At 42.8% G+C, this 23,306-nt stretch overlaps 1 protein-coding gene across 4 annotated transcripts in view; it reads right to left on the bottom strand.

Annotated features, from left to right (window-relative positions):
• LOC129834671 (granule associated Rac and RHOG effector protein 1-like) overlaps positions 1–23,306 on the bottom strand; it is a 41,160-nt gene that overhangs the window by 8,554 nt on the left and 9,300 nt on the right. For 2 of the 4 annotated variants that reach the window (XM_055899872.1, XM_055899873.1), the window contains exons 2-4: positions 8,290–9,683; positions 2,397–2,609; positions 323–463 (exon numbers count right to left, since the gene is read on the bottom strand). In XM_055899872.1, the coding sequence (XP_055755847.1) occupies positions 323–463; positions 2,397–2,609; positions 8,290–8,769 (834 nt within the window). In that variant the 5' untranslated portion in view covers positions 8,770–9,683. Of the gene's footprint in view, positions 1–322; positions 464–2,396; positions 2,610–8,289; positions 9,684–12,717; positions 12,820–23,306 lie in introns of those variants that run through there. The other 2 variants (XM_055899874.1, XM_055899875.1) reach the window with 2 other exon arrangements.

Genomic DNA, 23,306 nt, shown 5'->3' with positions numbered 1-23,306 from the left:
AGAAAATAATTTGTATAAAATGTAATTAGGTCAGGCTAGCTATTGCTTCATCCAGTCCTTTCATATCCAAGCCATCAACACATTGATTTGAAGCAGCCTTTGTTCTGTAGGGCACTAGTGACCCAGTCAGAAATGGCACCCTATTCCATATATAGTGCAATACTATTGACAAGAACCCTGATTAAAAATATTGCACTTTACAGGGAAAATGACCAGGAATAAGGCTCTGGTCAAAAGCAGTGCACAAGCCTATATTGGGGAACAGGGTGTCATTTCAGACATTGACCAAGGCTGTGGTGGTCCTGCGGGGAGCGCCATCTACCTGTAAGGCATTGTCGATCTTCATGTTGAGCTCCTTCAGATGGTGATCAGGGATGTTGGGGTTGTTGGAGCAGAAGAGCTGCTGGACCTGGATGCCTGCCAGGCAGCCATCACGTCCCCTCTCCCTCAGACGTCCCGTGGCCTGGAACACAGCACACAGTCTCAGGTCACATAGCAGTTTACACACAGCATCACATACCCTAGTACAACCCTTACACACCCTGCATCTGCTCTGTACTGCTTATCTGCATTACAGCAAGGTGCGCAATATGCATGAGAAAATGTGTCAGTGAGTGGGTCACGAGTGTGAAACTGAATGGGAAAAATACAAATACCCTACCATTTGGATTTTATATACCTTCACCCATTTCATCTGATTTCTAATATAGGCCTACGGTACAATTGTCATCTCAAACATCTAATCTGTGCTTCAGAACCAAAAAGTTGCACATATTGATTGATGACCAGACAAAAACAAAGTAGGCCTATTGTTTGTATTATCCAGATAAAACTCAGGTTTAGAAATCTACTACAGAGGCATCTTTGCCAGAACAATAACAGGCTAGAGATTTTCATTGATCATTTCCATATTTCAGATAGGCCTAGTTTGGGTGGCTACATGTCTAGATGGCTATAACGTCGCACTGCATTCAATATTATGGGTGATGATGTAACATATTCTGGCAAATTAATTACGGTATTTGTGAGGAAGAAAAGGGTTCTGGACTCCAGAGAAGTGACATCCATACTAGTAGATATTGGCTGCTAACATTAAATGACTTTCAGCTACAAATGTAAAATGTGAATAAAACATTCAATATTATGTTTTGCGTTTGAAAATGCATCACCGTTTACGGCTGTAATGACAGGCTACATTGGCGCAGAAATTGTGCGTGCATGTACATGCGTGGGGTCACGAGCTTTGAACCACTGCTTTTTGGGGGTTGCGGGTCAAAAAGTTTGAGAACCAATGAGCCAACGGACAGATTGACGATTTTCTGTAGAGCTATAGGATTGGGTGCAGTGCAAATGTCAAACCGTATGGAGAGCGGATTGCCATAAATATCCAGCGGCAAAAATAGTTTGGTGATCAAGAATATTAAACTGTTTACTTTGCAGGCATTAATTACTAGTATAGGCTTACTGGACTTTTGGTATGTTATACTGGTCTTTGGTATGTCAAAATAGCTTGAAATGTATTATTTATGAAGTTTGCATTTGGAATTTGTTGTTAAAATTAATTATTACAAACTCAAAGTGTGTTGTAAACAAAATAATGAAAAGGGCTGTCTGGTAGCCTCTAACAGACATTGAGGCTACCAGACAGTCATTGCATGTATAGATTTTTTTTTTTTTACTTGACTCACACTTAGAATTCACGACTTGGACTTGACTCTCGACCCATTCTACTTGTGACTACTCGAGACTTGGACCTTGACATACTTGTGACTCGGTCACACATCTGGTAGATTGTACATTTTAGAACAGTGTTGGGCCTAGATTTGTGAATAACTGCTTCTATAGGGGGGAAACCGACCGCCTCCCTCTTTGAAAACTGCCCAACATTGTAGTGAGGCCCGGCCATGCCCAGCCTGGACATATCACAGCAGAACATTCCAGCAGGATATCCAGCCCTGTTCCCTCCAGGGCTAACACCCCACATGTCAGGGCTTAACAGATCAATCAGGCCACTCACGATTCTCCATTCTGGCTCCACTGTACAGAACAAAGCTCCAAATGTGCCAGGGGGACTTTTATTAGCTACGGGATTAACCAGCTAGCTCCTCTCACAAAATGGCCTCCATTTCAGTTAGCTAGGGTTTGTTTGGGGATGTGTAGGCCTAGCTTAAAGTGGAGGAGGGAAAACTAGCAATACAGGCTCATATACTGTATATACAAACTTCTCAACGGGAAATAGGAGGAAATTGTGGCTGGAATGGTAGCTGACTACATTTCATAGGAATGTATAACAGTCAGCTTGTCATGTTTTGAACACAGCCTATTTCCACCAGCTAGTCACACCAGGAAGCTCCTTGAAGAGTCCTGGGGGCACCCTGTCCTCCATGTCTAAATACCTCGGCTGCACCCTTCCATGATCGTGAGGCCTCCTCCAGCTCCGTCAGGGGCCCAGGGCAGGAGCTCTGGGAGCGGACATTGCTGCGTCGCTCCTGGGCCTGGGCAAGGGCCTCCGCCAGGCACGACTGGGCCACAGGCTGCACCTTCTGCAGGGCCTGGGATAGGAACTGGAAGTGCACCTGCATCACCGTCAGGAAGCACCGACCCAGCACCTGGAGAGAACACAACATTCAAAAGGTTGTGATCAGGACAATAATATCAGGAGAAAAATAAATAAAATCGCACCCGACAAGATTACATTAGTGGGAGCATTGATCATTGTTTTCTAAGAACACCGGTTCTCAAAGCATACGGTCTTGGCATTCCTTATTTTTTATTACTCAGAAACTAACTTAAGTGATGTTGGCTTCAGTGACTTGGATGTTTAAATTCTCCATAAAAACAATGACATCTTTGATAACCCTCTGAGTCCTCTTAAATCAGATCTTATAAATAGAATAACATGCATTGCATCAATTTACTGCTCTAAAGATGCTCCTCTTGTTTGAGGAAAACCCAGCTTGAGAACATGACATTATTACACACAAAAACAACTTGTGAAGGTCTATAACCACAAAACAGTTCAAGGCTGGATAAAGGCTGCATTACAGTGAGCCACTGAAGAGAATTGTCTATTTAAGAGTTAGAACATTATGGAAAACATTTGACAGGCTAAAATTGTACAAAAAATGCTAGATGAAATAAACTTTTTTAAAGTCTATATCAAGGCCATGTTCTGCTTGTTAACATGTCCTCTCATTTTCCACACAACTCCACCAGTCTACAGTGCAGTGTTACCCCAGAAAATAAATTTCTACCATAATTGGGAAGCGCAGTTTATGTTATAAATCAGTCTACTCAGAGCCAAGGCCTAGCACTGTAGTCGTAAAGCACAAGCAATGCTTACAACAAACAAAGTGTGTTTGCTCTTCTCCTTCAACTTTATAGTGGATCAGATTTTTCCACATCATGATGGCACCGTTCCAGACCCTGTGCAACAGGTGATTCATTTAAGCAATAAGGTTCACATTTACATAAGTGAAGGAAAGAATTGTAAAGCTGTAGGAGTCAGACATGTTTGTTGTCCAGTTAGCAAAAAGAGGAGAAAAACGAGAGCAACAGGACACCACAGCCGGTCACAGGGTTCTTTTCAGGTACGTGCTGAAAATATATTTTGGCTGAGTTGTTAAGGACAGAAATATGCCACCCTGTTTAAAAGCAGACAGGAACAACAAGGCTGGGCTGTCCTCATTCTTTAACACATCATGGGGGCACAGACACCGACTAGGCCTATACCCTTACTGACCATTTCCAAGGCTAGGTCCAAACCCTTTAGAGCCCTCTTCAGCTCGGATTCTGAAATAGGACCAAATAACAGTTCACATAAAGGAATTGGTCTTACATGCAGTATTAGTTCTGAACCATGAGTTATGAGGGTGTGAAACGCGTACTGCTTATGTTGGACTGCTAATCACAGTATAAACACTGGTAACACCTCACTCTCAAATGACTAATGCATACCAAACACTGGCTCAATGAATAATGATATGAGATGGTCCCTCTTCCCTCATTTTCCTAATGCAGACTATCAAACAAATTGTAGGCTGTCAAGGAATTGAGTGGCGAATTGTTTAACATAAAATCTCTTAGCGGTCAAATTGAGTCCACTTGATCAGTGAATGTAACAAAAGCCCTATTATTACAGATTATGGTTAAACAATTTGAATGCTTTCTTCATTTCTAACAGATATTTTGAGAACAGTGTTTTTCCGCTAATTGCATTTTGGAACATTCACACATAACCAAACAGCCATGTGCGCATTGTTGAGTTAATAATATGAAGAAATAAAACATTATCAACCATAAAATGGTCTGATCAGCCTCATTGCTTTTTTAAGTGCAGTGGTTGTATGGATTTTGGATGTGTCATCCCAGAACTGTCACAGTGTCTGTTTTGAAACGTAGACATATTGATCGTGCCCTTAAAATAATTGCCTCCAGGGCTGGTAATTATGAAGACATAAAAAGTATTTGGTTGTAATTGTAATGTTGCAATATTTTATAGGCTACCAAAGGTGGCCAACCATCCTCCAGGAGAGCCTTAAAGGGGCAGTGTTGTGTTTTCAGACAGGCTTGAATACACAAAGAAGCCAATAGACACGAGTGTAGCCAACATTTGTCTGTTTCTCTATGGTTAAAAAGAAGGTAATGCACTTTATTTTGCAAAGTCATACAATGATGTACAAATGGTGTTAAATACCATTTATTTATTTATTTTAAGTGACTTACACTTTTGGACAAGTAAAAATGTCCAAAAGACAAGTGGCAAAAAAAGGTAATGAAAAGCCCTGCATTCTGAAAAGTGATGTAAAATTGCTTATAATACCATTAATACTATTATTTTTGGACCAGCTGTACAGAACACTATAAAAAGGACAGAACAGACAATCACAAAAACTATAAGGACATGATTATCTAGCAAGAAAAATGTAAAAGGTTGCAACAAAAGATAATTAATCACACATGGGGATAAGATTACATTTCAAATCGGCTCATGGAAAATATGAGGAATAAAACTACAGGGCCAAGCCAACGTTTAGCCGCATACAGGGCTGAAAGGCAGGCTTAAACAGTGAGAAGAATGAATCAAACAACTCATCTTCCCCATTAAACTAAGGACACATCTATTGTCTTCTTGAAGTGGAAAATCATCATCATCTATCCTTCCCGTCTAAAATACTTCTTTAGTGCTGTTAGTGAGTGGCCCTCACCATCCTAGCCTGTCTTCTGTAGGATGGCCATTTTCAAAGGTAACATCTATTAGACCCTTTTCCAGTACACGACACACTGACGTCACGTACAGATGCATGGGACTCTTGGCGGCAGTAAGAAAACCATCGCGATCTGCATCCCTTCAATAGCCTAGATTTATGTTTTTATTACTTCTAAAAAAACTTTTTGGGGTTCTCATACACTTATGACGTTTTGATTCTTGCTTGAACAGTCGCTAAGATAATATTTGGTTGTGATCTTTGCAAAATAACTAATTTGGGATGTAGCAGTTCGCTATAATGCTAACACTCATTGATATAGGCTGTAGCAAAAGCTAGCCAAAGACCAATTTTACTGGTTGAAGTGCTTTTTAAGTATAAATGCTGTTGATTTGCGATGATGACACCAACAGTATATTAAGCAGGACATTAATACGAGCCTTAAAATCCAATCATATTCCAAAAGTAGTTTTAAATGCACTCATAAGCGACATGTAAATGGATTTTTTTTTGTTGCCGTTCTATAAGAATTCCCCCTTGTTCTGCCACCAACTTGCGTGCATTGCCCTTGTACGGTAATGTTTGCAAACACAGAAAGGGGTCTATTAAACCAAAACAGGAAGTGCTGGTGCTAGTGTCTTGCATATCAAACATGATACTCATCTATTGTTTTGACACAGATTTAATTTCTCTTATTAAAGAAGCCGGGTGACGTTCGTTACATACAAATTCGAGGTTGTAATCTAATAATGGCAGCTGTGAGCGTGTCCATAAAAATCAGAGGTAAAGGAGTAGTAACCTAAGAACACTAGACTGACCATGTAGTAGACACTTGATATGAACGAATCTTATCAAGTAACAATTCAACGGTTGAGAAAAATGATACAGAATCCTTGAAGCTCGCTGAACTAGGTCAGATGTGTTTTTTCAGGGGCGTTTCGGGATTGCTGCTTGTGCAGTTGTCTGCCTGGCTCTAGCCCTGCCTGCACTGTGGTTGCCTCATGATCAGAACCAGAAGATCTCAATTGCATTCTCACGTCTTCTCATCTCTTTCCTTCTCCTCCAATGGGTTTTGAGGAGACGAGGAGAGAGGATGGAAGGAGTATGCAATCAAAATCTTCCCCAGGACTCCTGTCTGGCTGGCCTGGTCATTGCTCCCTCTGTGGTTTCGCTCATACACTCAGTAGACTGCCCCCTAATAAACAATGACATTTTCATGCATATTTGGCAGCTGAGACACTGAGCAGCCAGGGTAGCCAAGCTCCGATAAAAACACACGTTTTGTTTTCCATACTGAGTGGACTTTTGCGATTTTGGGGGGGGGAATTATCCTGCTTCCTTCAACATTCCACAATTCTCCAAATTCAAAATAGCTTTTTTGTTCTTACAGACCCAATTCTATCTTTTACATACAACTGCCAAGACAAATGTTCATACACACACACAAATGGAAAAGCCCTTTCCGTCACAAATGAAGTAAATCTCTCTGGGGGCATGGAAATGGCCAACTGAAGGTGCACCATGTACTTATGTGAAAAGCAATTCTACATAAACAATATTTAGCTTCTCATGGAGGAAATGGAGGTTAAAAAAGTGATGCCGTAATGATGAGTGAAACTCACTGGTCTAGTCAAAATACACAGTAGGCCTATATGATGCACATGGCCATTTTGGGCTTTGTCTTTTGTCTGTTGATAGATTCCTTCTACTCAACCAAGTCTGAATATCTTATTCATCCCTCAATTCCTGCACATTGGCAAGACTGAGGTAGAGCAAAAGCACACTTATTTGACAAACGCACTGTTGTTATTCACAGACGCTAGCTGAAGCCAGAGTGAGTCAGTGTGGCTGCCAGACAGTCCTGCCGCAGTCTGAACTTTCACTGAGTTGGGCTTCCCCTCCTTTAATATTATCTGTCCATATCCAAGACCACAGAGTCAAAATGACAGATTGTGGTGCAAAAGTCTTTCCTGCTCTGGGCACAACCACATCCACTGAGGCCCTGCAGTCCCTCTCATAAAACAGCCCTGGCCTGAACATTAAGCTTATTCACTCACTGTCTGCCACTGAGGCCTTGCTCCCTAAATCTGTTTAAATCTCCAGGATGAGAGCATAGACATCTCAAACATTCACTACACAAGAGGCAATTTGCTTGCTGCCTAAACAGATGTATTAAAAATAAATACATAAATTGGCATTTCTTGTAGAAATATTTAGGAGTGGCACTACCCTGGAACCTCATTTCTGACTGGCTAGGCAGTAGGCACAGCTGTAGCATCAGGAGCACATAAGGCTTCTCATCCACAAATGCCAGTGAAGTCTAATATTCAGTTACTATTTTCCCAAACAAACACTCAATGCAAAAAAATAAAAATACCACTTTAAGAGCAGCAATTCACAATTGAGACGTAAGCAACTTTGCTGGCCTGTAATTGACAGACCAATCACCCTGCATGCTCAGTCAGACTGTCTCAGCATAAACGATGGTTCCTGCCCTCTTCTCCTATCCTCATTGCTTTTCGCACCTCGCCCTCAGATCCTAGCACCCGCTTAACATTGGGCGCCAGGTCCTAATTTCAGCCAAGAACTTCTGAATCAAGGAGCCATGCATTCTGAGAGTCTTTAGCTGGGCATCTTAGAAGCAGCCTTGCCCTAGAAAAATGGAACATAAGAAAAAAAGAAAAAAGTGCAACAACAAAAAATTAGACCAAAAATTCTAGTCTCAACCCTCATAACAAAAATGTGGTATTTTTTAAAAAGTTCTCTTTGGCAAAACATGCTCTATTGACAGCAGGAGGGAGGAGCTATAGGATGACAGGCTCATTGTAATGGCATAAATGGAACTGTATCAAACATATGGAAACCATGTTTGACGTTCCATATATTCCAATTCCAGCCATTACAATTAACCTTTCCTTCTATAGCTCCTCCTACCAGCCCCCACTGATTGACAGGGAAATGGAAAAGACTCAACATGTTATTTTACAGGTAGGCCCAATTGTCAGGATAATGTAATAACTTTACTTTGACTGGTGTTCAGTGTGTGTCCAGGTCGGTAACTGTAACCCTGGCAACCCGTTACCTCTACATCCTGCAGGCTGAAGTCGTTCTGGTCTTTGAAGTTGGCAGCCCCAGCGCTCAGCTCCATCAGCATCTTGGCGATCTCTGGCTTTATTGCTGCAGTCAGCCGGCTGGCCGCCTCCATGACATGTTCCTGCACGTCCTTAAGTTGCATAGCTGCTTTCGAGTAGTGTGAGTTCCTGAACACGCTGCTGAACAGGTCCGTGAGAAAGGCGCTGGCCCGGCAGAACACATTCAGTGCATCCAGGTACTTGGAGATGCCCTGCTGGATGTCGGCGACCGCAGTGGTGTTGGGCGTGGAGGGAGGTGGTTGGCAGCTTCCGGGCATGCCCACCCCGGTGGAGCAGGTGGAGCCCAGGGGGGCACTGAGGGTCCGGCTCAACTCAGGCATCTGGTACTGCTGGACTTTCTGCTTGGACCCGCCGAGCAAAAAGCGCCGCTTGTAGTCCATTTTACTTTCCTGCGCACTACAACAATACATAAGTGTCAGGCTGACTCTGGAAGCTCCGGATTTCAGCCAACCAGAAGCTCTTTCTCTCGCTCTCTTATAGAAAACAACAACCCAATAGTCCTGGAATTTATGTAAAAAGAAAAATTAAGGGCTCCATCTGCCAGAAGCTCATCTCAAAATGCTTTGTAACTAACAGAGCGATGCAGAGAGCAGGGTACAGACTTGCTGACCGAGTGTGATGTTTATGTGCAGCCCTGCTGCAGCTCACGGTGGACAGTCCCAGCAAAAATAACAGGCAGAAACGCACCTTTCCAAATCTGTATTTTCTGCCTGAAAGGGAGTCAATGGTTTATGAGAGGACAGATCAAAAAACTGAAAACACTCCACGATTCTCTCATTCCAAGACAAGATTCATGTGCATAACAATTCCTTCAAAGCAGCAGAAAATGTCTTATTTGTATAACATGTATATAGTTTGTATATTTAGATATTTTTACTGATAGAAAATCTTTAAAAGCTGTATGCAAAAAACAAAAGCCAAGAATCTGAAAAGAAATGTGGCACTGGTCAACAGCAAGGAGTCTGACAATAAAAAGAGACAAAATCTGTTCTCCGGTAGGACAATGACGCCTTGATACTTCACTTCCTCTCTGCAATGGCAGCCTATTGGCTGTGTTTATGGAGCAGAGCGAGGGCAGACAACCAGTCCGTCAGAGATTCTCTTCACACTGTCTGTGGCGGTGAGCAGAAGCCAGCGGATAGGACAACTGTTGGAAACTTCGCCGGCCTCAACGTCCTCAGCATTTCCGTCTGCTGGCTGAGGTAGTTATTAATCACTGAGGAAACTAAATGTGCTCCCAGATCTCGCCGCTTCTCCTCCACAAAACGCAGATTAGAAGAGCGACAAAAGCACAAATGTATCTGTAAGGCCTCTATGTCATTTCCTAAGGGAGGAAAAGGGAGAAACAAAAGAAAGTTACAATGATTTCAGAGGAAGGATGAGCTTTGTTTCAAATGTGCTGTTTTTTTCCAATAAAAAAAACTTGGCAGTTTTGAGTCAGTTCTTGGGAAGATAAATTGTGAATGCTTAGAAACTGAAGTAAGCATTTAGTCTAAGGAATTACACTAGGTTTTGTGACAATATTGTGCAACTACGTACAGTAGCCCAACTCAACAGCAACAATAAAACAACAAGATACAACAAGAGATAAAAGAACATTGAGGGTTTAGCATAATCAGGTGTTAATTCTTGCTCCCATTAGACTAATTTTATATTAACCATCATAAATAAATGGAGCATATCTGAAGAAGAATTAACCCCTCTACAAAAAGGAAATACAGCCACAGACAAATGTCTGCAAGCTGTCATTGTTGGAAAACGATCTGTCTTAATGGAACACATACAGTGGGAGTTAACAATATCCCCTTTCAAAATCTAAGCAGCAAATGTCCATAGAAACCCGTTTCTCCCCTTGGTAGTTTTATGTCATTTATGCAAATAAGCATAATCCTATTTGCATGTTTAGGAGAAACAAATGCCAGCATGTATCATTACCTAGCTTGAGAACAATGGTGATAATATGTCACAGTAGTGGAGAGATGTCCATGTCAATACTCGGAAATGTACCCGTTTCCTTTCTAGATGTAGGCCCTAGCTTTTATTCATTCTGTTGTGGAACGCGGCGAATCAGAGTTATCACCCAGCCCCAATGTTTTGGGATGAGGGAGCAACTTGTGGAAAGAAAACAAGCCACAGCTTTTCCTCAGGATAACACCAAGACATCCGTCATTGTGTGCTGCTCAGACAGCCTGTGCATTGTACATGGCCTTTATCAACCACAAACATTCCACCACTGTTTGTATCTACAATGTTCCACTGATCTTCAAACTTCGCTGTCTTTCACAAACAAGAGGGGTGTGTAGACAGAGCCTGACAGCCTACACCAACAGAACAGACCCTGCCTTGGAGACAGAGGGGACCGGACATGCAGGGAAGCTCATGGACCTACCATGTCATAGGAGGCAGCAGCGGAGACAGACGTCAAATCAAATGTACTAAGGGATGTAAATACAGAAACCCAGCCTAAAACCCCAAACAGCAATCAATGCAAATGTAGAAGCACAGTGGCAAGGGAAAAACTCTAGAAAGGCAGGAACCAGACTGAGGGGTGGCCAGTCCTCTTCTGGCTGTGTCGGGTGGAGATTATATGAGTATATGGCCATTAAGGCCAGATTATTCTTCAAGCGGTTCAAACATCCATAGATGACCAGCAGGGTCAAATAATAATCACAGCTGTTATAAAGGGTGTAACAAGTCAGTACCTCAATTTCCAAGTGAGCAAACTGGTTCCAAAAACCATTACACCTAATGTCAAGTTTAACAGTTCTCTCTATAACCAAAGGTAAAATGTCACTCCTTTTTGTCATTTTCTCTCTCAAAATAAAACATGAGAAGTCTACTTCAAACACGGTGCTTTGAGAGAGGTAGTCTAACTAGTGAAATGAGCAGTCTCTAAATCCCAGATTACAGTGACTGCGGTAACTGCCAGATGCCCAACACTGCTTACTGCTTAAAATAGAGATATTAAGGATACAGAAGTAAACAGGAAACAGGAGCCTGACTAGCCAGGTCCAGCCCAAAGGTCCTAAATCCTAGAAACTGCAGAAAAGGGAAGTTGCGTCAGAGGTCTTTGAATCCAATAAGGAAACTTGTGAAATACAGTAGGACTCAGGTCATAACAAAGGAGGCAGAGCCAGCCAAGTATTGTGATGAATAAACAAAGCCAATATTGCCTCTGATAATCTCATTTTGACTTTTCAAACCATGAAGTGTAGGCTGTCAGGTTTGTTGTTCTGACTCCAAAGTGAGTTTGTGGGTCTTGGTGTCCTGCTGACTGGATCAGACGCCCAGTCATGCATCGGACCATTAAAAACTGTTCAGTTTGTGTCCATGTAAAACACTGCTGCCCTGCCTGCCTAAGGTCTGGCTAAGATGAGCAGGCACGGCACGGCATCAATATTGATGTGACCCGTCCCACTATCCTCTCTCTATTGGCAGCCAAGCTGATTGTTCCAATGCGGAAAGTATTAGAACTTACACCCAAACAAACATGTAATAGGAGGGTCCCCAGTCTGTGCTGCTGGCTCAGCGCCCAGTTTAACGTCCTTCCTTCGGCAGTGTGCACTCAGGGCTAATGTTAGCTCTGCCTCCACCACTCACTGCATCTCAGCTGCTGCTACTTGGACAAGGAGCTTAGGTTTCCGGGAGCAAGCTCTCTGTCGTCATATACAAAATGAGATCCGAAGTATGATTTACCTGTACTATATCTTCGAGGAATTTGTCAGCACTAAAAAGGTCAACTGAAATGTAAAAGAATGACACAGGCAGCATATACCAAATGTGTATCCATGACTCTTTTCAAAAATCAACGACTAAAGATAACCTCATGGTGGTGGACGGGGCAGCGGTTCCTCAAGCTGACAGCTCCTTCTGCCACTGAGGCACCAGGCCACTGACGGCAGGGTACAACCACGTGGCCACCATTAAACAACCCCTCAGTCTCCCCTCATGAGGTCTATTTCAGCCTCCTCGGCCAAACAGCTGCCCTACAGTAGACAGTACCATTCCGCTTTTAGGACTCAGTCTCAGCTCAAAAATGTCCTCTACATCTGTTGCCAATGAAGAAAAGGAATGCTTTATGTGGATTCAAACAAGAACACTTCAAAAACAAGTAGAGACCATTTCAATCCCATCATACCCTTTTATATAGTCTGTTCCCCATTTCATTGATAGAGACTATAAATGTCTGTTGAAGTAGACTAAGGTAATGGGTATCGACCTAAATATGCAACTAATACGACAAGAAAAAAAGTTCTCAAAGAAGCAATAAGCACAAATTGCTTTTCAACAATTAAAATGAGCAGGAAAACAATGAAAATATAAGATATTACTAGTAATTTGTAGTTAAACATTCTTACAGTCACATTGTAGACGGATGGGATATAGTGTAGCCTAGCCCCAGACTCCGAGGCAGCAGACAGGTCGAGGGTCAAGCCAATTGCTGCAAGCAACTGCGTGACAGAAGCAGAGCCAGGCTCTGCCTGCCCAGAGAACACAAGGAGGGCATTGTGGCAAGCACCGGCCTCCTCCATACCACCACACAGGAAAAAAAACACCCTCAGCCAGCTGCAGCAAGATTCTCATAGAAAAAGGGCACAATATGGTCTATAATTTGAATGTTTATCTTCAAAATACGTAGTATACGGGAGAGTCTCATTCTGAAATTACGTTGGCTAACTGGCTGTAGACTAGTAGGCCAAGATATAACATGTGATATAAGAAGCTTATGTCCGTAAAAATAGCAGGCTGGCTGCTGAAACAAAGGAGGGGATATGCTTGGAGACCAAAAAGGCCTGAGGCTCCTAACTATGTAAGCTTACATTCCGTCGCCAACAGTGCACTTGTTTATATAGCTCGAAGGACAAAATGTTGGCCCTGGTGTTCAATCGTTTCCTAGACTAGCCATAAGGAGATGCTTATTTTCAAATTGTTAACTAAAATGTCCTACTGCAACTTCCCTTATAGGTTTCACAATGTTGACAAACTGGTATAGGTGTTGAGTAACTATTTGAAGGCAAAACGCAAACCTAAATCGTACAAGCGGTCAGCAGCAACTTGAACCCAACAACCACTTACAGGATGTATGGAGAAACCGAAAGGACTTTAAAAGGATTCCTACAGTTCACTACGACTGAGTTATAAAAAATTAACAAAAAAGATCAGAATAGAGGAATGCTCAGATAATCCCTCATCAATGGTATTCATGAGTAAAGCACATGAACTGTGTTGGGCATAGATAGAAGCACAACGCCCAGCCCTGCCCTGGAGACTACAGTGACCTCCTGACTCGAGCAGCTTCCTATTCAAAGCCTTCTCCTAACTACAGGTCCGTTTCAGCAACAGGCCAATAGCGAACGCGGCTCACATTTCACAGACCTCTCGAGGCACAGCATTGGAAGAGGGAGCTCTGCTGGCTAGCCTAGCGGATGGAGTTTAAGAGTTTCTCTACTACATAAGCATGACATCTGTAAGCATCCTCGAAGGAAACAATGTCATTCTTAAAAAAGGGGAATCTGTGTGATATGTAGTAACTTTTATCCCCATATGTAAAATGGCACAACTTGAAGGCTACAGAACAACAAAACTGGATGCCATATCCATTCAAGACATACCGTGGAAGACGCAAAGGGCTCACTTAAAGAGTAAGGTCAAAGGTTTCATGATTTGCCAACTACCATTTTATTTTTAGCTAGGACAAAAGTAAGAATTTTCTATTCAACTCCAGGAGTGGACAGGATATGGGGTTCCTATGGAAACAGAGCCCATACATGCCTCTTACTACACAGAATGAGAAACCTACTGCCCCTTCGTAAATAAACAGTACACTATGTAGCCAATACTACCCTTCTCACAACTGTTACCTAGTAGACTCAGTACCATGATTTACAGATGACAAACATCTGCCATTTAATTTGTACATGATGTGCATACTAACAGTGTGTAACTTCATTGACAACACTTCCATGCATCACACTGGTGAGGAAGCAAAAAAAATGTAAACCTCCCGTAATGACCATCCTAGGGAAAGAGTGTAATTTTGTACATGTATGAAACTGCGAGTTTGAATAACTCTAGTCTAATTGCTTAGGGTGTCCAGGGTCCTTCCCGGGATCATTTGTATGTAGGAGGACTGATAAGCTCAGTTCTGGAGACTTTTAAAAAGGATATATTCCAAAGTGAATGAAAATAAAATTATGCCTACACAATCAAATTGAAATTTCCACCTCAGAAATGAGCCCAATAATATATTGGTTAAAAAATAAATACATTAACATATTGGACCACACATATAGCCTATGCATGCTATTCGCAATAAAACAGTATCACCTGTAGCCCAACTGATGCAGCATAGTGCCTATAAATACATAAAGATGGATAAGCCCCATGCTTCAGCCCATTTACCCCAATGCACACTTATTATTCATAATTATTAAATGATGATTAATTACTATTCCCTCCAATAGATTTTTTTGGTTACTATTACAAATTATGTAAATTAAGAGCGCTATGCCTAATGACCTCGATCACACCGACAGCGTCAATGCATTAATTTCCAATGCAACGTTGCGTTTGTCTTGCAGAGGCAGTGCGTTCTGTGTGGTGCATACGATGGATTTATCAAAACATATGCGTCAAACTGTATGCATAGACTGCTTGACAGAAATGGTAGCAGAAGGTAAATGTTGAACATTTGTTCCACACATATCCAGATGCTGCTGTGTACTATTTTGCTCAGTGACGCTAATCGGTGTGATTAAGGTGTAAACCATGCTTAAAACTCCGGTTGTAACGGAATTTCTAAATTGATGCTGCAAGCAATTTTTAAGAGTAAAGAAATAAAACGCAGTAACAGTTAGGGATGTGCCCAAAAATATATTTAATAAGTTCACCGTTTAAAAACATACACTGCCTTCAGATTAAGACCCCTTGACTTTTTCCACTTTAAGTTACAGCCTCATTCTAAAATTGATAAAAAATCCCCCCCCATCAATCTACACACAATACCCCATAATGACAAAGCAAAAACTACATTTTTTATATTTGCCAATTTAAACTGAAACGTGACATTTACACAAGTATCAAGACCATTTACGCAGTACTATGTTAAAACACCTTTGGCAGCAATTACAGCCTTGAGTCTTCTTGGCTATGACGCAACAAGCTTTGCACATCTGTATTTGTGGAGTTTCTCCCATTTTCCGCCGCAGATCCTCTCAAGCTCTATTAGGTTGGATGTTCGATCGGGTTCAAGTCCAGGCTCTGGCTAGGCCACTCAAGGACATTCAGAGACTTGGCCAAGACAACACGGGAGTGGCTTCAGGACGTGTGCTTAGGGTCGTTGTCCTGTTGGAAGGTGAACCTACACCCCAGTTGGAGGTCCTGAGCGCTCTGGTTCACGTATTAATCAAGGATCTCTGCACTTTGCTCCTTTCATCTTTGCCTTGACCCTGACCAGACTCCCAGCTACTGCCACTGAAAAACATCCCCACAACATGATGCTGCCACCACCATGCTTCACCAGAGAATCTTGTTTCTCTTGGTCTGACAGTCCTTTAGGTGCCTCTAGGCAAACTCCAAGCGGGCTGTCATGTGCTTTTTACTGAGGAGTGGCTTCCATCTGACCACTCTACTGTAAATGCCTGATTGGTGGAGTGCTGCAGACATGGTTGTCCTTCTGGAAGGGTTTTGGTACTCTTCCCCAGATCTGTGCCTCGACACAAACCTGTCTCGGAGCTCTACGGACAATTCCTTCAACCTCATGGCTTGGTTTTTGCTCCGACATGCACTGTCAACTGGTTGACCTTATATACACAGGTATGTGTGCCTTTCCAAATCATGTCCTATCAATTGAATTTACCACAGGTGGACTCCAAGTTGCAGAAACATCGAGGACGATCAATGGAAACAGGATACACCTGAGCTCAATTTCTAGTCTCATTGGAAAGGGTCTGAATACTCACAGTACGAGTCAAAAGTTGACAAACCTACTCATTCAAGGGTTTCTTTATTGTAGAATAGTCTAGACATTACAACTATGTAATAACACATATGGAATCATGTAGTGACCAACAAAAAAAGTGTTAAACAAATAAAAATATATTTTATATTTGAGATTCTGCAAAGTAGCCACCCTTTGCCTTGATGACACCTTTGCACACTCTTGGCATTCTCTCAACCAGCTTATTGAGGTAGTCACCTGGAATACATTTACATTAACACGTGTGCCTTGTTAAAAGTTCATTTGTGGAATTTCTTTCCTTCATTACATTTACATTTAAGTCATTTAGCAGACGCTCTTATCCAGAGCGACTTACAAATTGGTGCATTCACCTTATGATATCCAGTGGAACAACCACTTTACAATAGTGCATCTAACTCTTTTAAGGGGGGGGGTTAGAAGGATTACTTTATCCTATCCTAGGTATTCCTTAAAGAGGTGGGGTTTCAGGTGTCTCCGGAAGGTGGTGATTGACTCCGCTGACCTGGCGTCGTGAGGGAGTTTGTTCCACCATTGGGGTGCCAGAGCAGCGAACAGTTTTGACTGGGCTGAGCGGGAACTGTACTTCCTCAGAGGTAGGGAGGCGAGCAGGCCAGAGGTGGATGAACGCAGTGCCCTTGTTTGGGTGTAGGGCCTGATCAGAGCCTGAAGGTACGGAGGTGCCGTTCCCCTCACAGCTCCGTAGGCAAGCACCATGGTCTTGTAGCGGATGCGAGCTTCAACTGGAAGCCAGTGGAGAGAGCGGAGGAGCGGGGTGACGTGAGAGAACTTGGGAAAGTTGAACACCAGACGGGCTGCGGCGTTCTGGATGAGTTGTAGGGGTTTAATGGCACAGGCAGGGAGCCCAGCCAACAGCGAGTTGCAGTAATCCAGACGGGAGATGACAAGTGCCTGGATTAGGACCTGCGCCGCTTCCTGCGTGAGGCAGGGTCGTACTCTGCGAATGTTGTAGAGCATGAACCTACAGGAACGGGTCACCGCCTTGATGTTAGTTGAGAACGACAGGGTGTTGTCCAGGATCACGCCAAGGTTCTTAGCACTCTGGGAGGAGGACACAATGGAGTTGTCAACCGTGATGGCGAGATCATGGAACGGGCAGTCCGTCCCCGGGAGGAAGAGCAGCTCCGTCTTGCCGAGGTTCAGCTTGAGGTGGTGATCCGTCATCCACACTGATATGTCTGCCAGACATGCAGAGATGCGATTCACCACCTGGTTATCAGAGGGGGGAAAGGAGAAGATTAATTGTGTGTCGTCTGCATAGCAATGATAGGAGAGACCATGTGAGGATATGACAGAGCCAAGTGACTTGGTGTATAGCGAGAATAGGAGAGGGCCTAGAACAGAGCCCTGGGGAACACCAGTGGTGAGAGCACGTGGTGCGGGGACAGATTCTCGCCACGCCACCTGGTAGGAGCGACCTGTCAGGTAGGACGCAATCCAAGCGTGGGCCGCGCCGGAGATGCCCAGCTCGGAGAGGGTGGAGAGGAGGATCTGATGGTTCACAGTATCAAAGGCAGCCGATAGGTCTAGAAGGATGAGAGCAGAGGAGAGAGAGTTAGCTTTAGCAGTGCGGAGCGCCTCCGTGACACAGAGAAGAGCAGTCTCAGTTGAATGACTAGTCTTGAAACCTGACTGATTTGGATCAAGAAGGTCATTCTGAGAGAGATAGCAGGAGAGCTGGCCAAGGACGGCACGTTCAAGAGTTTTGGAGAGGAAAGAAAGAAGGGATACTGGTCTGTAGTTGTTGACATCGGAGGGATCGAGTGTCTTCATAATGTGTTTGAGCCAATCAGTTATGTTGTAACAAGGTAGGGGTGGTATACAGAAGACAGTCCTATTTGGTAGAAGACCAAGTCCATATTATGGCAAGAACAGCTCAAATAAGTAAAGAGAAACGACAGTCCATCGTTACTTTAAGACATGAAGGTCAGTCAATTCTAAAAATTCCAAGAACTTTGAATGTTTCTTCAAGTGCACTCGCAAAAACCATCAAGAGCTATGATGAAACTGACTCATGAGGACCGCCACAGGAAAGGAAAACCCAGAGTTTCCAGCCTCAGAAATTGCAGCCCAAATAAATGCTTCAGAGTTCAAGTAACAGACACATCTCAATTTCAACTGTTCAGAGGAGACTGCGTGAATCAGGCGATCGTGGTTGAATTGCTGCAAAGAAACCACTACTAAAGGACACCAATAAGAAGAGACTTGCTTGGGCCAAAAAAAAAGAGCAATGGACATCAGACTGGTGGTAATCTGTCCCTTGGTCTGATGAGTCCAAATTTTAGATTTTTGGTTCTAACCGCCGTGACTTTGTGAGACGCAGAGTAGGTGAACGGTTTCTCTGCATGTGTGATTCCCACCGTGAAACATGATGGTGGTGTGATGGTGCCTTGCTGCTGACACCGTCTGATTTATTTCAAATTCAAGACACACTTAACCAGTATGGCTACCACAGCATTCTGCAGCGAAACGCCATCCCATCTGGTTTGCACTTACTGGGACTATCATCTGTTCTCAACAGGACAATGACCCAACACACCTCCAGGCTGTGTAAGAGCTATTTGACCAAGGAGAGTGATGTAGTGCTGCAATAGATGACCTGGCCAATTGAGATGGCTTGGGATGAGTTGGACCGCAGAGTGAAGGAAAAGCAGCCAACAAGTGCTCAACGTGTGGGAACTCCTTCAAGACTGTTGGAAAAGCATTCCAGGTGAAGCTGGTTGAGAGAATACCAAGAGTGTGCAAAGCTGTCAAGGCAAAGGGTGGCTACTTTGAAGAATCTCAAATATATATTTTGATTTGTTTAACACTTTTTTGGTTACATGATTCCATGTGTTATTTCATAGTTTTGATGTCTTCACTATTATTCTACAACGTAGAAAATATTAAAAATAAAGTAAAACCTTGGAATGAGTAAGTGTACAAACTTTTGACTGGTATGTAAATAATGTATCTGTACTTTGTTTTTAATAAATTCGCAAAACATTTCTAAAAACCTGTTTTCACTGTCATTATGGGGTATTGTGTGTAGATTGCTGAGCAAATAGTTTTATTTAACCCATTTTCGAATAAGGTTGTAACGTAACAAAATGTGGAAACAGTGAAGGGGTCTGAATACTTTCGGAAAGCACTGTATATCCATGTGAATTCACAAGACAGCTGCGCTGCTGCCAACGGTTTGGGTCTAACAGTGGTTTCCTTTCAGATGGTTTAGTGTTGCACCTGTACTACCATTACTGTAGCTCAATTCCACCTCCGCAAAGATTACATTTCCTTCTCAAAGTATAGCCATACAGGACTTCGCTGCTGTTGCTTGCCTTTCTCTGCTATTTTTTCCAACTGGTAACGACCACACACACAAAAAAAAAAAAGATTACTTCACTCCTTGTACTTCGGACTCCCGTTCTCGACTCCCATTTCTAAGTATCAAGAGTCACTTCCACTAGGAATTGACTCCTAAGACACTATTTTTGGAATATAGGAGACTGATTAGTTGCCGTACCTTCGAGAACAAACACTCCCATCTGTCATAGTGAGCTTGCGAGGGACGGAGAGGGGCACAGTATAGGCAAGTCAGCCAACAGGCAGACATTCAGAACCGTGCACTAGGCCCATCTATAGGCAGTCAAAAGCTGTATCTCGCAACGGAATGCTGCATCTCGCAATTTCTTGGTTGCAAGGTCTTGCAACTTCAGTAAAGCAGGGCCTAATCAATGAATAGGCTAGAATATTCTACAAACAGACCGAAGACTGAACACACACTTGCATCATCAGCAAAGAGATGGGGTGTAATAATTAGTCCAAACAGTTGCAACATTTTGCAACTAAAACAAGTTTATTGGACAAGTCCAGGCAAGTCCCTTCCCATTGCGTTCCGTTTGCTTCCATATAAGAAACATAATGAATACGCCCCAGGCGAGCCAGTGCGAGGGAGAGAGAGGGGGCGGGCAGGCAGGCAGGCAGGCAGGCAGAAAAGTGGTACACATACTTTGTGATGTACATAATGTAGATAGATACCTTCTCGTCAAACATATCATTCCAAAATCATGGGCATTAATATGGAGTTGTTCCCCCCTTTGCTGCTATAACAGCCTCTACTCTTCTGGGAAGTTTTCCACTACACGTAACATTTCCGCGGGGACTTGATTCCATTCAGCCACAAAAGCATTAGTGAGGTCGGGCACTGATGTTGGGCGATTAGGCCTGGCTCGCAGTGGGCGTTCCAATTCACCCCAAATGTGTTCGATGGGGGTTGAGGTCAGGGCTTTGTGCAGGCCAGTCAAGTTCATCCACACCGATCAACAAACCATTTCTGTATGGACCTCGCTTTGTGCATTGTCATGATACAGGAAAAGAGCCTTCCCCAAACTGTTGCCACAAAGTTGGAAGCGCAGAATCATCTAGAATGTTATTGTATGCTGTAGCGTTAAGATTTCCCTTCACTGGAACTATTATTCATCCTCCAAACCTTATTTGGCTCTATGCATTCAGGCAGGTAGCGTTCTCCTGGCATACGCCAAAACTGCCAGATGGTGAAGCGTGATCCATCACTCCAAAGAACGCGTTTCCACTGCTCCAGAATCCATGGCAGTGAGTTTAACACCACTCCTGCCGACACTTTGCATTCCCATGTTGATCTTAGGCTTGTGTGCAGCTGCTCGGCCATGGAAACCCATTTCATGAAGCTCCTGACGAACTCTTATTGTGTCGAAGTTGCTTCCAGAGGCAGTTTGGAACGTGTTAAGTTAGCGTTGCAACCGAGGACAGGCGAGGTTTACGCGCTTCAGAACTCAGTGGTCCCGTTCTGTGAGCTTGTGTGACCTAACACTTCGCAGCTGAGCTGCTGTTGTTCCTAGACATTTCCACTTCACAATAACCACACTCACAGTTGACCGGGGCAGCTTAAGCAGGGCAGAAATTTGCTAAACTGACTGGTTAGAAAGGTGGCATCCTATGACAGGACCAAGTTGAAAGTCACTGAGCTCTTCGGTAAGGCCAGTCTACAGACAGTGTTTGTCTATGGAGATTGCATGGCTATGTGCTCAATTTTATGTGGCTGAAATAGCCGAATCCACTGTTTTGAAGGGGTGTCCACATACTTGTCACAAATTCACTAAAGTTTGCCTCTTCCTCTGGTCCTCAAATTTCCCCATGCCTTTATAGTTAGTCTATAACACAGACAATAATATGGTTTTTGATAACTGCACTGCAATTTAAATTAATAATAGCAAATGGGATCCCCCTCTTTAAAAAAAACAAAAGGCCAAAACTGCTTTCAAAAGAGTTTTCCCGCAATTGCATTAAGAACTGTTGTGCAATGACTGCTTGTCAGAATACATGTTTCCCTCCCTATGGCTCTCGCAACTTAAATGCACCTCGAGAAGACTATTTCTAGAACACACAACAAGCAGACTAGGTAAAAAAATATATAATAATGGAAAAAATATATATTAAGTCAACTGTTCTACTATGGGGCTGTTGGATTTTGTTTTAATAACATTACATGGTAAAAACAGTAGCAATGGAAAGTTACATCCTGAGTGATTAAGTATAGGCCTTGAATTACTTCGCCAGCAGCTACAGTAGGCTACACAGCGCTGTTTGAGTTGAGCGCCGAGGTGCTGAGCATTTGACTATTTAATAACCATTCATCTGAAATCGGGAGTGTCAGCAACAATCATACATGTCAGTTCAGTGCACACAGCGTAACAATTATTTATTTATTTTAAATCAGAATAGACTTATTTAGGAATTTATTTCATAGAACAACAATGCTTCAGTATGTATTAGGCTGTCATCTACAAAAAAATTGACCTCTCCAGAATCCATATGATGGAAATCAGTCAGTGACAAAGAACTTTAGCCCCTCTGACAGACTCACAGGGAGGAAAATAGCTGAGAGCAGGCTTGCACTGGTTTCCCAGGATACGGCAGGCTGAGATTTCCCCTCTGGAAGCCCCTCAGTTCACCATCCCCCATACTAGAGACTGACTGCGGAAGAGTCTGGATTTATGGGGTGTCCTTCAGCTTTGACGTATTACAATGCTATATTTATGTAATCATCTTAAGTATGTGTAACTACAAAAAAGTTCATTGGGGAATCATGAATTTTGCTTGATATGAACCTACAGGAAACTGCTTGTGCATTCTGAAAGATTCCCTGCTGCTAGCTAGGCTAACTTATCAAAACATTGTCAATGAATGATCAATTCCCCCAAGAATACTATATTTTTAAGACCAAGAAACCTATCAGGTCAAGACTAGCTGTGTGTCTTAAAAATGGAAATGCCTCCTGAGACGCAAATGCTGTAACTTCTATTTGGCCTAGACTTGAGCAGTCCATGGGTAAGTCAAAGGGGAAAATAACCTTGTAGCATCTTGTACTAAGCCTGACCTGAAAGTGAATGACAGCTCTAGCCTTTGATTTTCAATAGCTGGAATGATGCCCAGACACACATGAAGTAGGATTTATGGTTCAAAGATAGAAGTATAAGCTGTTTTGGAATAGGCCTAATTCATCTGTATTAGTGTCAGGAAACTGTTAATATCCTAGGAAGGGGTGTTGACACTTACTTTGCCTACGTATAACCTCCACAAAAAGTGTAACCTCCACAAAAAGACAAGTCCCAGGGCTTCTCTGAGACATTTTTTTAAGTTGTTATTGGCACTACCACTGTCAGAGCCTAGGCAATGTGGCATGCATAAGGCCTATTCATCAATGTGATTTTTCTGCCAATAACAAACAGAAAAGCCATGTTTACCATGTACCATGTTTATGCCATGCCTAACATTTACTCTACAAATATGACGCACAGATTATGTATGGAAATCATTTTCCTGACACACAAAAATACTATTGCTGTTTAATTTGATGTAGTCTACTTAGCCTACTGTATGGGAATAGAGCAATAATTAATTGTTTGGTCTCAAGAGAGAAATCTCATTCAG

This window comes from Salvelinus fontinalis, chromosome 35 (genome assembly GCF_029448725.1).
Source record: "Salvelinus fontinalis isolate EN_2023a chromosome 35, ASM2944872v1, whole genome shotgun sequence".
Taxonomy (NCBI): domain Eukaryota; kingdom Metazoa; phylum Chordata; class Actinopteri; order Salmoniformes; family Salmonidae; genus Salvelinus; species Salvelinus fontinalis.
This window is presented reverse-complemented; position numbering and strand designations above follow the sequence as displayed.